Source organism: Antechinus flavipes, chromosome 5 (assembly GCF_016432865.1).
Source record: "Antechinus flavipes isolate AdamAnt ecotype Samford, QLD, Australia chromosome 5, AdamAnt_v2, whole genome shotgun sequence".
Taxonomy (NCBI): domain Eukaryota; kingdom Metazoa; phylum Chordata; class Mammalia; order Dasyuromorphia; family Dasyuridae; genus Antechinus; species Antechinus flavipes.
Window position 1 is genome coordinate 156182317 of NC_067402.1, and position 18317 is coordinate 156200633.

An 18317-nucleotide genomic window follows, 5' to 3' on the forward strand; every position below is an offset into this window, starting at 1 on the left:
AACAGGAGAAATGAATATTTCTTTCCCTCCCTTTTATCCTCCTTTTCTTTCTATCCCTCCCTGTCTGTCTCTGTCTCTTTCTCTCTGTGTCTCTCTTATTTCACTCACACACACACACACACACACACACACACACACACACACCTTTTAAAATTAAGATCAAGAATGTTAAAAGAGGAAGCAGCTAGGTACCTCAGTGGATAGAGCACCAGCCTTGAAGTCAGGAAGACCTGAATGAGGACCTGAGTTCAAAATCAGATCTCAAACACTTAACACTTCCTAACTGTGTGATCTTGGGCAAATGACTTAACCCTAATTGCCTCAGCAAAAAAAAAAAAAAAAAAAAAAAAGAATGTTAAAAGAGCTCAATGAAGAATAGTTAATTAGTTAACACAGATAGGGAATCTTAAGTGATAATGTATCTGTGGACTAAGAAGACAACATTTTAAAAAGTGCCTTTCATAACCTTCGAGAAACTATTTATATATGAATATGTGTGTGCATACCATCACCTCTCTATAATAGAGAATATATGTCCTTTTGAATCACAAAAAATTATTGCATTGATCAAAGTTTTTGCAACTTTGAAAACTTAATTTTTATAGAGTTGCTATAAATCATTCTCTATCAATTTAGAAAAGTTGTCACAATTGATCATCTTTATAATATAAATTGTTTTTCTGGTCCTGTTTACTTCATCCTGAATTTGTTCATACATATCTCTTATTTTTTTGAAATAATCTATTTCCTCATTTCCTACTATACAATAGTCCTCTACCACATTTCATATTAATATTCTACACTTTATTTAATCATTTCTCAATTGATGGACCATTCTTTAGATTACAAAGTTTTTTGTTTGTTTGTTTTTTTTCCCTTATCACAAAAACAAAAGTTACTATAAATATTTTTGTACATAAAGAACCTCTTCCTCTTACTTTCATCCCTTTTGGCTATAGGCCTAGCAGTGGTACTTGAATAGGATCCGGTGGAGATTTCTCAAAAAGTCTAGGAAATAGAGTGAGTCAGACCATAGGCCTAAGTCACATGATTCCTATTCCCAGATGTCTGCAGAACCAGAAGATCAGGCATTGGACCCAGGATTGTAGGAAGTCACATGATCTCTAAAGGTCAGACCTTAAGTCAATGACAGAAAGTCATAAGAAGTTTCGTGACCCACAGGAAGCAGACAACATTGGTGACCATTGGTCAATGATAGTTACTTCCTTTTAGTCTATCCAATGAAAAGGTTTGGGTCTTTTGCTATTTAACTCCTGACAAGTTTCTGGCTTGTCAGGTCCACGAATACTTGGTGGGACTTGGGATACCTCCTGGGAGTGCTGGGCCTCTCCCTGCAGGGACTAAATAAATGCTTTTTCTTTGTACCTGAAGCCGTCTGTGATTAATTAGTCTGGGAAAGAGGGCCTGCATCTGTCCCACACAAAATGTTGAGTAATATTTTGTGTATAACATTAAATTCCTAAATGACCGTATTCATTCATAGGTCAAAAATAGTGCATCCATGTGAACAGATCTTACAAACTCAATAAAACACAATAAAACATATTGACAGGGTGTTTTGTGAGTCTTGAAGATCATAAGGAACCAGCAGGTTGAATTCAATTAAATGTAATGCTAGGTAATGGTTTGCTGAAATAAAAACTTATTTTTCTAATTAAAATTCATCCTGTCAATTTGCTAAAATATTCTAGCCTGCTGATTTAAACAAAAATGATAGTTCCATCATCCAAGTCATTAAGCATTCCTTCAAATTTTATACAATACATATGAATTTGCCTTCTATGCCTTCATCCAAGTTGCTGACAAAAATGTGAATAGGACAGGACCAATGACAGAAGTTGGTAGGATGCCACTGGGTTTCTTCCAGATTTAAATGTATCTTTTAATCAAATAATCTTTTAACACATTAAGTGGCTATGAATCCATTCAATTTTATTATAATCTAGAGAACTTTCTCCATTTAATATATGTATGTGTGTATGAGTGTGTTTTCTCAGTTATACCAGTTCACTTACATAAATACATCCAGAATCTGTGTTTCTGTTGCTTTGGGAATTTCTTCCTTAGGAACATTACAACCATCTCTAATTTACCCTCTTATCAAACCACCTGACACTGAAAGAAGGAAAGATATTTGTCCATGGCCATACAGCTAATAATTATTAGAGGTGAAATTTGAATCCAAATGCTTGATTCCAAATCTAGCCATAGAAACCAATTTGTTTATTCAATTTCTTTGATTTCATCAATTAGAAAATCCCTTTACCAACTCAGATAAAAACCCAATTACTACTTAGTAGATAAATTTTAGGGATTTCCATGAGGCAAAAAAAGGATTTCATGATATCTCTACCTTCAGATCAGCAGTAAATAGCAATGGCAAGCTTTAATTCCAATTCTTCCTGATTCCAGTATATTATCTGCAAGGGTGCATTTTCTCCTTTAAATAAAAATTCTTGTATTTAAATATTTATTAAGTAACTGGAAAAAAAAAGAATTAGTTTAGTTTGTTCTCCACATATCTATTCTAGCTTATTGCCATTACAAACTCCTTTTTAGCAAATACTTACAAAGTTTATCAAATAATTTGTTTAGTAATTTTACATGAAATATATAATTTTGGGGATTCCATTCTCTCTATTTTGAAAATTAAAAGATTTATTTTTTCCATTTTCAGTCTTTTGGTGCCACTCCTAGTTTTTCTATTACTTCTCAAAGGCCACCAATTCCTCACATTTGTACATCCCTTTAGGATTCTGGCATCTAAACAATTTAATTTTCAGAATTAGGTATACTTTCTACAATGTAATATTTTTAAATATATAAATATTTTAAAATAACAATATTTTAAAAAATTCTATAGAGCTTTTAGGTATGTGAAATAATACACATATCAAATATATTTGTCACATTTATTATATATACTTATTTATAAGATACATATATATACACATATATATATATGTATGTATTAAACACTTAATTTGATTCTTACACCAACCTTACGAGGAAGATGTTATTATTTCCCTCATTTACAGATGAAATGTCATCTGTATTTCAAATGTATCACACAACTGGTAATTTTTTGAGGCAGATTTGTATACAGGACTTTCTGAATCTAAATCCAGCACTTAATCCCTTTATTAAATAAATATGTAGATATGAGCATTAGGTATTATGCTCCTAAAGTCTTTCAGAGATAGATAGGATAAGTTAAATAAGGTCTGGACCAGTGATTTAATCGATTAAAGGGAATTCTGAGGTGAGGAAACTGCCTCAGATTGCCACATATACACACATTTTATAGACACACATAGACACATACATACACTAATATATATTCATACACAAAGCAATTTTCTTAAAGTCTTTCAATTTCTAGCTTTGATTTTTCAGTCCCTTAAATTTTCTTGCATTCTCTATTTTTAAATGCTGAAAAGGAGGTTTCAGGGAGTGGGGGAAAGGTAAGAAATTTGAGGGGGATTCAGGGTATCAGAAATAGAAACAAAAGATTCTTGAGTTTAGATGTTTTACTTTTTTTCTGTTATTCACACAAAATAGATATACTAGAAGGAGAATATGTTTTGATTTAAGCCAAAATGTCCCTACTCTGTGAACTTCCAAAGAACCCTATTCTTGTTTGAGGTTTATATACTCTTCATCATTACTCTCTTTAAAAAAAAAAAAAGAAAAGAAAAAAAAAGAAAAAGAATTAAAAAGTGAGGCAGGCGACAGAGGAAAAAAAAAACAAGTAGAGAAAGGAGGCATACAAATAAAAGGGGAAAAGGTACAGTACAAGTGTATATATTGTGTGGGGGTGAGTGATGAAATTATATCTCATATCTTAAATAAGAGATACCTATCATTTACGTAAGTTTGTACACTCATATTCATCATCTGATTTATTTTTCACAATAGCTCTATGGCATAAGTGAGGGAGAGAATAATATCTCCAGCTTAATAGATGTTGCTGAATTCAATTCCTGGAATTGCCACTAATCTGCCACTATAGGTACAAGACTATCTATATTATATCATGAGAGGACAAAGATTAAAAATAAAACTAAAAATTCCTGAGTTATGGTCTCAGACATCTGGTAGCAGTGTGACCCTGGGCAAGTTTCCTAACCCTGTTTGTCTTACTTTCTTCATCTGTAAAATGAGCTGGAGATGGAAATAACAAAGTCCTCCTGTATTTTTGTCAAGAAAACTCCAAATGGAGTCTCAAAGTCAAGTAGAACTGAAACAATTAAGCAAGTGATATAACTTGATAAAAAAAGACAAGGACATTTATCAAAAAGGGAGAAGGTTTTTAGCTAAGCTTGAAGAAAATTAAGATTGTGCAACTAAGTTGAGCCAGGAGATCAAGTTCTCAGTGCATAATAGAGCAGTTTGGCTAGAATGAAGTAAAATATAGTGAAGAATTAGTAAACCAAGACTAAAAATGGTAGGCCTTGCCCAAAGATACACAGCTGGGACATTTTCCTAAAAATTTTAAAGGTAGAGAAATTAATTTTAAAAGACTGGAGTTGTTGTTATCATTTTATATGACTGAAAGCACCACATATTTAAGTAAATTTATTTGTTATGTCAAAAAGATTTCTTGTCACAAGTAACTGATCATTTTGCTGGTGATAAAAGAACAACATCTGGTAAAATTTAATGTGTGTGTGTGTGTGTGTGTGTGTGTGTGTATGTGTGTGTACATACTAGGGGGAAAAAAACCACCAAAAGTCACTATTTTTATCTCTCAGACTTATTATTGATTCTTACAGGAACTAGGAGTTGCAAAACATCATGAGAAAACAAAACAAAACTTTTCACAGTAACCAAAGAGGGGGCGGAGGGGGAAGCATGTTAATCTCTTAATTATGGTGTTTGTATTTCAACTATACAGGACAAACAAGTCAAAAATAAAATGCTGGACTGAAATATTTCTTCTTATAAGAGGTGGGGAAATGCATAATTTCCCTTTCAAATCTTTGAACTCTTAAGTGATATCTATCTTTATCTTTACTTTGTAAATACTATATATTATATACATTTACTTTGTATATATTCTATTTATTCTATTCTAAATTGTATTCTATTCTATATTGTATATATTCTAAATATATATTTGTACATATATATTCTAAATGTTGATATTTATTAAAGGTGAGATCAACTTCTATAGAATCGGGTATAGGTGAGGAAAAGTGGTTCTAGATGGAGTTCTGAGCAGCTAGGGCAATCATAAAGGAACCTGTACAAGGAGAACAAAGCACATTAATGTAAGAAGTGGAAAGGTACCTAAACATTTCCTCCTTTATGATTTTTCTTTAGCTTTCACCCTCGAAACTCTGGAAACTTTGAGGGGATTAGAGAAGAAGTTGGGTGAAACAAGAATTGAATATGGTTTTCAACGGACAATGGAATACCTTCTTAATATTCTGCTCCTCAGTTTTCTCATTTCTCAAGTGAGGAATTAGGTTCATATAAATATTTCTAACATAAACTATAGAGCTGATAAGTAATATACATATATGTGTGTGTGTGTGTGTATTAAATCAGCAATGTTTCCATATATCATATACTAATAATATGTATATATACATATACACATATGCATCAATTAAGATGATAAAATAAACAATTATGAAAATATGAAGATATTTGTAGATGTGAGAGAAAGGTTCCAATTTTAAAAACTAATGGCCAGGTAAAGTGTTAATTTCTCTCTTTAGATACTGTCCTACTTCTCTAAATTATACAATTCAATGAAATAAATAGTAAGGGAGCAATATATGCAAAAAAATTATGCTGAACTAGGGATTCTAAAATGAAGACTAGGTCCTTGTTTTCAAGAAACTTATGATCTAATGACAGAGAGAGAGGATAAACATATGTTAAGGCACTAGAGAGAGGTTGTCACCTCCTAAGTGGGAAGTACCCACATTAAAGAAATCATAAAGCATTGAGGAAAAATTTGAATACAGATTTTCACTTTGACTAGAACAGAGAAAAAAAAATCATAGAATGGTGACACCTGAGCTGATTTTTGAAAGATGAGAAAGATTTCAGTAAATATATGAATGGGTAGAGGAATATTCTGAAAGCAAATTCAGAAGGAGAAATCATTTTCATCCATCTCAACGTGTTACACACACACACACACACACACACACACACACACACACACACACACGGACACTTCAAAAGGAACAGTTTTCTACCATATATATATATGTATATATACAGGGCATAAAATCCCATCAACCTAATCACATACACTTAGCTACAGCTTGAGCATCCTTAACAAATATGGGTAGGGGAACATTTAACTTTGAAGGTAGTTGCTGTGCAAAGTTTGTCTAGAGATTCAATTTTTAGATTTTTATTCAAGAACATTAATTTATTGAATATTAAATACCTACCATGTGCAAGAAATTGAAAGGAAGAATCAAAACAACAATCTATGTCATTTTTGTTATTTGGAAATGTGGCCACAGAGATAACCCAGTGAGTCTCAGTACATATATTCTAATATTTCACTAGTCTACCATGGCTTGAACATGACATTATGATGGAATTTACAGTACTAATGTTTTATAGCTTTCATCTGTGTCTGTCCTTGCTTCAGATTTCCGGCCCTTTACACAGAAGAAGCCCACTTGGAATCTGAGAAAATATCCAGAGACTTCCTTCAAAAACTCATGCTTTACTAAAGACTATTTTTTTTAACAGATGTAAATTTGAGGGGGGGATGTCTTATACCATAAGCCATTTGGGATTATTTAGCCTCTAAAGGATGAATATACTTGCCATCTGAATGGCAGAAAGCTGGGAGCTTAAACTCAAAACCAAGCTTTTCTGTAACTTTAGCCCTGAATCATCTTTTCTGTAAATTATTTTCTTCCATTAAGTTTGCAAGAGTTTTATGATAAATATTCACTCATATGAAGCAAATGACCTCATCGCTAGCTAGCTATAATATATATTCAAATACTCTTGGCAGATACCCAAGAATTGATTGACACCCATCTTAACAGTGCTGGATTTAATTAATATGTCTACCAATTCCCAAATGCATCTCAGGAAACTAAAAATCTATTTAATGCTGAAAGCAATGACATACTGTGTGTGGTCAGGAGAGAATCTCTAATGCCAAGAATAGATTTTAAAATTTAAAAAAAGTATAACAATGTTTGTTAAAAAAAAAAAAAGGCAAAACAAAATAAGTGTACCCATACCATGTCCTAGATCATTAAGATGAGGTATGTTTAAAAAATTAAAAGACATTTTTATAGGAGGAAATCATGTCCAGACTGTTAAGTCATTACTCAAAGGGTCTGTTAATTTTCCCTACAAGATGCAAAGCTATTCTTGAATGATGAACAGTACCCTTATTCACTTCAACAATAATGTCTTTATTTTTGTGGCCATTTGCCATTCTGAATGTCAAATCCACAAGGTGATTCTTTAATAATTGAGCTTTAGAGATGCTCACAACACAACATAAAATAGGTACAGATGATCAAGAGAGATTATTTCCACTAGAACAAAGAATGTTGAGGGAGACCAGAGACTTCTGTTTTACATATTCAAAATACTCCTAAAAATCATAACAATAATAATAAAAAGGAACATGAGTTCTGCTTTCTAATGGAATAATAAAAATAGCCACAAGCACTCTGTGTAAAAATGCTATATATCTCATAACTAAAGAATCTTGAAGGAAATCTTCAACAAGAAGAAAAAAAAAAAGAGAAAGAAACATCCTTCAAGTATTTTAGTTAAAGGGGAAAATAGCATAAAACACATAATATTATACACTAGAAAACTTGCAATGCTAAAAAACATCTTGTAAAATCAAGGCAACATATAGTACCATGGAAAGGGTAATATTTGGAATCAAAGTACTTGTGTTTAAATGCCTAGTCTGCCATTATGAAATTATGCATGGCACTTGAATCATTTGGGCCTTCACTTTATTATGAAGAAATTGGAATCTTTGTTGTGTTTTTCAGCTTTAAGTTAATGATTCTACTCCAAATTCATAAGAAATGCTATGCCCTGAAGTATTATAAAACATATAAAACATACTGTGTTTCCTCTTTAATTTTTCTCCATGCTTTGTTCTTCCTTTTCTTTGTTTTCAATTTAAATAGTTTTCAAATTAAATAGAATTGGGAAATTCACAGTTCCCAAATTGTGCACCATGATAATCTTGCTACATATCCCTATTAGTGACATTTTTAAATGCTTGAAATATGTTTTTATATTTTCTTGAATTTTTGGCTACTCCAATAACTTCTCAAACTTTCTCATTAGTGACAACATATCTATGTGCTGTGATTTAAAAAAAAAAGTATCATGTAAAAATCAAAGTGAAAGAGAAAGTAAGGATGGAGGCAATCAATTTGATTGCAAGGTTCAAAAAGTGTACAATTCCCAACAGTACAAATATCCCTTTAGCAAGTAATTATGTTGTTTAAGAATGAAATAAAAATGTTTTTTTCTTATGCTGTATAGGTATTATTTTTTAAATGACTATTAAGTAGTTAGGATATAAATACTTATTAAGTTATTTGAGACTATTTATTAAATAGAACTGTTTGGATATTTCTTTTGGCCTAGGGGTGCCAAGAAAACAAAATTACTGTGACATTAAGGGCACTGTAAACTGGGAAGTTTGGAAACCCCTGGCATAACTGAATGGAAAATATCAAGACCCAACATATCATAAATATTTTTATAAAAATCCCTGTCAGAAAAGAGATTGGTTTAGCCACACATAATTAAAAAGAATAAGGAAAAATGCAAATTATTTAGATGATGATGTGCAGATAGACAAAATGTCTACATTATTAGGCAGGCAACTATTATAAATAGTCAATAAGCCAAGAATTTAATTAGATGAAGCAAGTGTTTATAACCTTCAGTTATTGTTTCTAGGAGTAAGAAAAATATTTAGGTTTAGGACTATTGATACAGAATGTTAAATTGTAGAAAGGTTGTATGAGTCAAACTCCATCTCATCAAATACTACTGTCCTTTTTAATATATAATTATACAATATAAATATTATATAAATTATATATAAATAACACAATATATCATATATTATAAATAATATATATTATATGATATTTAATATAATATATAAACAATATGATATAATATATTAATATATAATATTATATATATATATGTATACATTATAAAGGATAGTAGTATGCTGAGAGATTAAGTGATTTCCCTAGAATCACACAATCAGTGTTTTAAGTGGAGAACTTGAATCCAAATTTTCTAAGCTTAACTCTCTGTCCATTATGCCAGGCTGCCTCAAGAGTAAGTTAATTTAGTTTTAGACCAAAGATCTGAATTGTTTTTTTCGTCTTCTGATAATTTTAATTCAATACACAATTCAATACATACTTCAATACACAATACATTTGCACACACACACACACACACACACACACAGATAGTTTTTGATTTCATTACTTTCTGACCTTTGCTTTGACTTTGCACAACATCCTATTTATTTTCTGGGATGAAGATTTGGACCAACCCACTTGCCCTATAAGGGTTCTTTCCTGAAGATCCAGTGTAAAGGTCTGAAACTCTGAGATGATGCACTAAGGTCAGACAACCAAGCACTTAAGGCTAATTACCAATTGGACAATACTCTATTAGCATATGCTTGGAAAATGGCCCTTCCCACTATTCTGTGCTGGTTCAATCTGTTGGTGTATAAAGAGAATTGTGGGAAGTATTAGAGGGTGGAGAAAGACAAGCCAGGGTGACTTTGGCAGTAGAGGAGGAAAAAGGAAGTCTTGGAGATCCTGCGTCCATCCAATTCACTTCTACCCCTAAAGACCAAGAATAAAGACCAAGGACTTTTGCTTATCCTGACTCTGGCTGATTCTAAGGTATTCAGGGTACTAAGTCTTCACAGTCCAATTAATTGGTTTTTATTTATCAAGCACTGTTAGGTACCATATTAATCTCCAGAGGGTAGGAATTTGACAATGACCAACTTTAAGAATAAACTAAAAGAGTTTGGATTTGAAGCAGTTAGCAACAAAGGGAAAATGTTAATTGTAGAATTGGGACATAAGTATATTAGAGAAAAATTTGGGGAAGATTATTCTAGGATAGATGGATAAGATGATCAGAGGTTGGTGGCAAGGAAACCAGAAGAGATTATTACAGATATAAGATAACAAATATCTATATTTAAGATGATAGGTTTGTGGGTTGACAAGTATGATTTTACTAGAAATATTTTCAAGAATGAAGGGAAGGAACCTGATCAATTCTTTTTCATATAACTATTTTATAAATGTAGAAAGAAAGAGTCAAAGAAGTAAAAAAAAGATGGAAGGGAGGAAAGAAGGAAAAACCAGTCCTTATATCATATAAATATAATCAAGCAAAACACATTTCCATGATAGTCATGTAGCCTTTATGATATTTGCCATTTTCCTTTTTTGGTAATTTTGCCATTCTGATGAATGTGGGGTAAAACCTTGGAGTTGCTTCATTTACACATTTCTTATTATTAGTGATTTGCAGATTTTTTTTTCAATAGTTATAGATAATTTAAATTTCTATCCTTGAGAATGACATATTCATATCCTGATATCATTTGTCAACTGGGCGATGCTTTTTATTCTAATAAATTTGAAATAGTTCTTTACATATCTTAGAAATTAGACCTTTAACCATGAAACTTTGCTATAAATATTTTTTCCAGTTATCTTTTCCTGCTAATCTTAGTTGTGTTGCATTTGTATGTAAAAACCACTGTATTTTAAGCTCCATAATCCTTTTAGTATTTACTGTGCTGACAGTGTGCATGGACGTAGAAGCAGAGTCATTTGGGAAAAAGGAAGCCTATGTTTCCCCCCCAAAAAAGTGTCCATTTTTTCTCTAAACAGGCTTGGGAATCAAAGAAAAATTTCATGTCTTAATGGAATGGATTACCAGAAAAGAATAGAGACATTCTGGCATTATTGGCTTTAATGACTTAAACAGTCATTAATTAGAGACCTAAGATTAAAATATCATCAACAGAGGAATTAAAGTTTGTAAAACTTAAGAGTATGCTCACTCAGAGATCCCTGCAGCTTTTAATCAACCAATTAAAGTCTTATCACTGGGGAGTAACTAAAAAATTTAGAATTGAATATATATAATGGAAAAGATAGTAGAGATGATGTAATTTTTCCCAACTCATCTTGGACCTCAAATTTTTATCAGTACACAAATCACTTATTTTTAAAAAATCCATACTTCCTAAAACTATGAGCTTTCCCAGTGTAGAGAGTAGAGGACTTTGAATAAGGACAATGGAATTAGGATACTGCCTTATATATTTACTGTGTGACTGACTTAATCTATCATGTTAACCTATCATGTCTCAGTTTCCTTATATGCAAAATCGGTATATTAGCATCTAATTCACAGTGTGGTGAGGAAGACCTTAAAAGCTATTCAATGTCCCCAAAGTTTTAGTGAACTTGTAAATTTAATAGCCTGAAACACATTAAGACCTTTGTAATAGTCTATATAAATTTAAACTACAATAATTGTTAATCAATAAAATAACTTCCTTCTTTTTATAAACAATGGAGTGCTACTCACTGAGGCTAATAAGGGCAAGATAGGGAATTTATATATTGTTAATCTCTATAGTTTGTTTTAGAAAGTACTTTTCTAGACCTACTTTATAAGTGAGAACACTGAGGCTGAAAGGAATAAAATTGGGTGACCAAAAGTATTACTTTAGAATTCAGAGTTCTATGCTCTTTCCGTTTTAATATATTGACGTACAAGTTTCAAAATGGTTATTAAGAGAGTTTTAATTTGAATCTACCTTCTTTGGAAATGTGATTATTCACTCCTCTCTAGAACCATATAGTTGTGCATTAACTCAGGGAAGTCAACAATGGAGAATGATTTAAATTATTTTTAAATTCTTTAATTGAAAAAGCATTGCAGGCTAAATATGAAATCATCATTGCCAATGTGAATCAAATAGGAAAAAACAGCCTTCAAGCCTGAAAAAAATAAAGCCTACTTACTTTAGTGCTTAAAACCAAAAAAGGTATGGGTATTAATTTAAAGATAAAAATAACAAATTTGTCTAGAGGTATGATTTACCAAAAAGCTAACAATATTTAAATGTGTTTTAGTAATTAATTGTTGTTTTAACTATACCTGGGATTTCACTAGTAGAGGAAATTCTCTCTAGCCAAACAAGTCACTTGCTCTGAAACTTGGTCTTCAAGAAACTGCCCTGAGCAACATTTTCTTTTTTTTAAGCTATTTTTTTTAAAAATTGTGAACTTAATAATTATAAACATTTTAATGTACAAGAAAGAACTGAACATTTATATAATTTACTACTGGTTAAGACAAATATATGAAAATATAGAAATTATATGTATATATAATTTTTCTTCTACACTTTCATGTATATGTCTTAACCTATATGTATGTGTGTATATAACTATAATCTATCTATAAAACATATCTGTATATAATCACATGTATGTTTTAACATATATATGTATGTATATGTACGTGTGTGTGTAAAGCTTAAAATTGCACTAAGATTTTTAGGACAATGACACACTATAGACACTCACATGATTTAACAATGGATCAATAAAACTATTGTATATATTCAATTCTTCATCTAAAACTTTTTCTGAACCTTATGAGTGGAATGATAATGTATGTGTTTATATGCATATATGTCCTGTAAACTATATTCATTGGATTTATTCATTACATCCTATTGCCCAAATAAACCATATTAGTCATTCAAAAAAATTAAAAATTTTTTCTGTACATCAAAGGAGTTCTAAAGATGCTGAGAGAATGAGTGAGAAAGAGAATGAAAATGAGAGGAAATATTAGCCACTAATCTAACCATTGTGTCTTTCAGAATTTCATTTAGGGGAGTATCCCATCCCTTCTAGGGCACTTCCCTTGAAGTATTTTATTCCATAGGATTCTACGTTTCAATTTTGGTTTCCCCAAATCTAATGCATACGTCTAACTCTGCCTCCAATTTTTTTCTTCTCTCACAAACTCTAGGAGGAAGTTGTTCATGCCCACCCTCCCTTCCAGTGTTTCTATCATTTGCACCCTAGCAACTAGTTTCTCTCTATTAGAGAGAATCTGATACAGAGTAGAATTTCCCATATAGGCTTTCAGTTTTTGAAGGATGAAATTATCATTTAGAGAAGCCAAAGAGTTATTAGCAATTCTGCTTCTTGGCAGAGAGATCTTCAACAGATGTCTACATAACTGAAGCTTTCTATCACTACTGTATCAGAGCATTGAAAGTTTAAATGGCTTGCTCAGGATAGATCTCCCAGACTGAAGCATCAAAGAAAGAACTCAAAGTCATGTACTTGGACCATTGAGGACAGGTGCTACTATGTTACATTGTCTCAAAAGTTTGTTTTTAGTTTGGAAATTTGAGTTGGAAATTATAAAACAACAACAAGAATAACAAAAACAACAAAATAAATATCTGCCTCTAGTTTGGAAAAAAAGTTATTGGATAAGGGCATTAACAGACACAAAAAGGGAACACCTCTACTTATTTTTGGATATCAGGCCAACAACTGATAGAGGGCATTTTGAAAAAAGGAAGTAGAATGTTAAATACTTATTGGTAAATTACTTTCATAATCACCCACATTCCCTTCTGATCAGATGATACTCTCAATAATGGTCAATTTTAATTTTACCCTGAATTCTAGTTAATTTTTTTTCATTTAATTACCACTTGAAAAATAACATAAAAAGTAAATATTTAGAAATCAAATATACTAGATTTGTAAAAGAGTGAAATGTAGCATGGAAGAAGAGATAGCATTATTAAAAGGATCAGCTACTTGATTTCACAGATAAGGGAATGATATACAATGAATTAATTGATATAATAACAATGATCACAAAAACAATCACAACAATAATAACAACTAGAATTTCATCAATAATGTTTGCAAAGTACTTTATAAATATATCATTTGATCCTCACAACACTGATATGTAGATACTATTACTATCTCAGACTTAAAGATGAGGAAACTCAAGTTAACAGATGTAGGAATAAATCTCTGAATCCCAGATTTGAACTTGATTTTTTCTACTCTATAATCAATACTATTAATACACTGTCTTGCTCAGGAGCACTTCTTCAATATGAAGGAAAGATAATGTCCAGCCTTATTTCTCTGCCAACATAATTGTCCTTGTAATTGCCACTTGAGTTCTCTCTGCTGCCCCCCTGTTTCAATGAAAACCAAATACTCTATTTCACTCTTCTCTACAAAGTGGCCCATTGTAAAAAGCCCATGAGTCTAAAATAAAATTGGTATTGACTGAATCACTGAGATTCTTATACAAACATTTTCAGAGACTTGGAACTAATTTGAATGGTTTATGTTTAAAGGTGCATGAATGGCTGAAGAGGAATTTGAATTGGCATCTTTCTGATTATATATCGGGCGTCCTATTCATTTTTTCCACGTTTCTTTTCTTACAATTGGAAGATTAAATAAATGCATAAACAAGAGAACTGTTCAGTTCTGCAAACATATATTGTATCTAGGATATACTGTAACATATCTAACATATATAGGACCGCTTGCCATCTAGGGGAGGGGGTGGAGGGAGGAAGGGGAAAAATCGGAACAGAAATGAGTGCAAGGGATAATGCTGTAAAAAAATTACCCTGGCATGGATTCTGTCAATATAAAGTTATTATTAAATAAAATTTTAAAAATGCATAAAAATCACTACTTATCTAAACCAGAAAACAAAACAAATAGATCCATAAGTTATTGAGGTAAAACAGGATTCCTGAGAAGCATGTATAATATATGTGCATGGGTAGCATCTAGTCTTAATCCCTAAACAGAAGAAAACAGCTGTGGTGGTAGACACTAGCACTGTCTGAGGAAGGAACTAAAGGGGGAGGCTGACACAATAAAAGACAAAGGAGACCATAGTACACAAAGAGCCTGTTGGCATCTGCCACCAAAACAAAAGAAAAGTGATTTAGTAATCTGGGGTAAAAACAAATGTTAGTTTTCTTTGTTCCCTTCTGTTCTTGAGCTATTGGTAGATGATGGCTTCATTTGATTAGCATTCACAAATCAGAAATAATATCAACATCTCAATTAGAAGCAGATCACCCAGAGCAACAATTTGGAAACTAAATGAGCTGCAATAATTAACAAGAATTCATTTAAATAGGAAAGGGTCATGGACAAGATTTTTTTTTTTAAACAGCTTTACCTCAGGATGGCGTCCAATTTCAATGTAGGTGCAAATTGGATGAAAAGCCCCTGTTCCACAGGCATACAAGTGAGTTTGGTTATAAGCCTTAAGCACCTTGATGAAATTAGCACATTCTTTCTGTAAGAAAAAAAAAATAATATAATAAAATAAAACAGTGAATTTAGTTTGACTAATGTATCCTCTAGTATGTCGAGTATGCTAAGAGGAGGAACAGATTTTTTTCATTTGAGGCCTTTTCACAACATTTCTAAGGCTTGTTTATTATTCAGCAGCCCATGACTATTTTAACCCAAGGGCTAATTGTTCTGCATGCAAGGATGCATAACTTCAAAATGCGCACTTCGTTCAACACAAAAGAAAGTTACTCCTCCAATTTCTAACCCTTTTTCTTTGCCAAGTTGTGCCCTCCCTTGTCCTGGGTACTTAATTTCTCCCCTTTGAGTATAAGGAAAGCAAGGTCCTATGTATTTCATTTTCTATTTAAAGTTGCTTAGAGGACATGAGTTTGAAATAGGACTGACTTTGAATGGATATCACCCTAAAAACCTCATCTAAACATCCCTAGAGACCAATGACTTTTTTTTTAAATCATACTATCAAAACTGATGTTTTCAGTTATTTTAGTTTAAATTTACTTCTGGTTTATTTGAAAAGGAATGGAAGAAAGTGATAACTGATAATCAAGAATTTCAACTGGCTTCCCCAAGAATTTCATTACTAATGAAAAAATTCATTTCCTATACTGAAAATAAAGTAGACATGTTAAAAGGGAAGTTTTGATGACAATTCTTAAACTTTAAAAAGTATAAAGAAAATATAAATCTTACATAAAAATAAAAATAGGAATGTATTATTACTCATCACTAGAAATTTATTCAATTGAGGTATATTTAAGTAGGTTGTACTGTATTAGGCGCAGTGTGATTTTTTTTTTAAATACATAGTTCCTTCCCCTCCTCCAAATATTACCTCATTTTCAAAGAAGATTTTTTTTTTTAATCAAAGATTTTAGTGTTGGGATTTTTTATACTGTGAAGATCTTTAAGGAAATGTCTCCAGAGATGGTGGATGGTAATGTAAGGGGTGAGGGAGCTATTCAATCAAAACTTTTTAATATACACTGAGATAAATTCCACAATAGAAAATGTTTTCCATCATACAAATAAAAATGCTCTCCTTAGTTGAAGAAACACTAGAGGAGAAACCTAAAAATATTAAAAACTTATTTTTATTGGTACAGTAATCCATAGCAGGAAAAAAGCAATTTCTTATATTTTAACAAATAAATCTATATTGGCACTATAAAAACCAACTACCATAATAACTTCAATAAGCTGTTATGGTCCACTGCCCACATAATACAAATTTTAAAAATTAGTTACATATAAGATACAATGTGTTATGAGTTATGTTATTGAACACATAACATGCCTTTTAAAAGTTATCCAATTGGGTATTCATCTTTGGGACCATAAAACTTTAGCTAAAAATCATTTTTTATTTTTCCAAATATTTCCCAACCAGACTTAGTTTATGTCACTGGACAAAGAGAAGTAGGAAAAACAAATAGGTAAGTATAATAATAAAGGTAAAAGTTAGAATGCAATACAACTAAAATTGGCCAATATTAGGGAAGAAATGTTTTATCCTACTTGTATTCTCAAAAAAGTCATATACACAATCATCATTACATTCATCCTGTAATGAGAAAAGCTTAATGATTGAGATTTTTTTTTTGGTATAACTTTCTACCTGAACTTTATGAATACATATGCATTCTATTTTTGCACCTGAAAAATTTGGCCTTACCTCTATTACCTTCAGGAAATGAGAATCAGGAAGCCAAAAATGAATTTAAAAATTCACAAATCAATCTGAACTGAATATATTTGCATTGTTGTCTTTGAAAATCTAATTTTTCTAGGGGTAATTATAAGGTGTCCTTTGCAAATGTGCTTCCAAAGATAAGTTATATCTTTACGTCCAAAGTTTTATGACATCATATTCTACTCAAAACAAATCCTTGTTGCTTTCAAGAGTTAACCAGAGAGATAGTTAATTATTTAAAAATTGTTTTAAGACAGATCTTTAAATTCATTTAAAAAAATTTTTTGGTCTAGTCAGATATTATGAAATATTAAATTGAATTCAAGAATTAATATCTTAATTCCCTTAAGAAACTTTAATTTGAAAGGACTGTGTTTGTTTCATGATGAACAGACTGATCTTCACATATAATTATTATATAGACAATTTTTTTAAGGGTTGTTATTTTCTTTCCTCCTCATTTGATCCCCTTGGATGTCCTAAAAATGTCCTGTGATCAGAACCTAGAGGAGATTGAGAAAATTAGAATATCTTATTAATGAAGGAAAAGCGTATTCTATATATGCTAATACTGAGCATATTGTATGTTATTGTGCTATTTTCACAGTATTATTTGTATTTGAAAAACAATTCTGACTAGATTATTAGACTAAAGATTTAGATTCATATGATTATCACAAATAAGTAAATAATTCATGGTAAAATCAGAGACATTAGCAAAGGATAGATATGTATAAATCTACATGGAATCTTTCAAATCACATATGTAGGCAATTGTTCCCATTAACTTGAATAAAGATAATCTGAAATATTCATTTAATTAATTATTATAATGACTAATTTTATATAGCTCCTATTATGTGCCAGACATTATGATACGCACTTTGCAAACATTATCTTATTTTACTCTTGAAATAACCTTGGGAGGTGGGTCTGATTATCATAATATCCATTTTGCAGTTGAGGAAACAGAGGCAGTAGTAGTTAAGGAATTCCCATGGACATACCACTAGTAAATGTGTGAGATCAATTTTGCACTCACATCTTCATGATTCCAGGCCTGGCATTCACTATGAGGCATCTATCTATCTGCCTCATATTTGCTAATTGCTATAAATTTACAAATTCCAGATTGACTGAGGACTTACTATGAG

At 31.4% G+C, this 18317-nt stretch overlaps 1 protein-coding gene across 1 annotated transcript in view; it reads right to left on the reverse strand.

Annotated features, from left to right (window-relative positions):
- The window catches only part of SEMA3A (semaphorin 3A), a 288274-nt gene that overhangs the window by 156925 nt on the left and 113032 nt on the right, over positions 1 to 18317 (reverse strand). The window contains exon 4 of the mRNA XM_051963284.1: positions 15334 to 15453. Coding sequence (XP_051819244.1) covers positions 15334 to 15453 — 120 coding nt within the window. The remainder of the gene's footprint in view (positions 1 to 15333; positions 15454 to 18317) is intronic.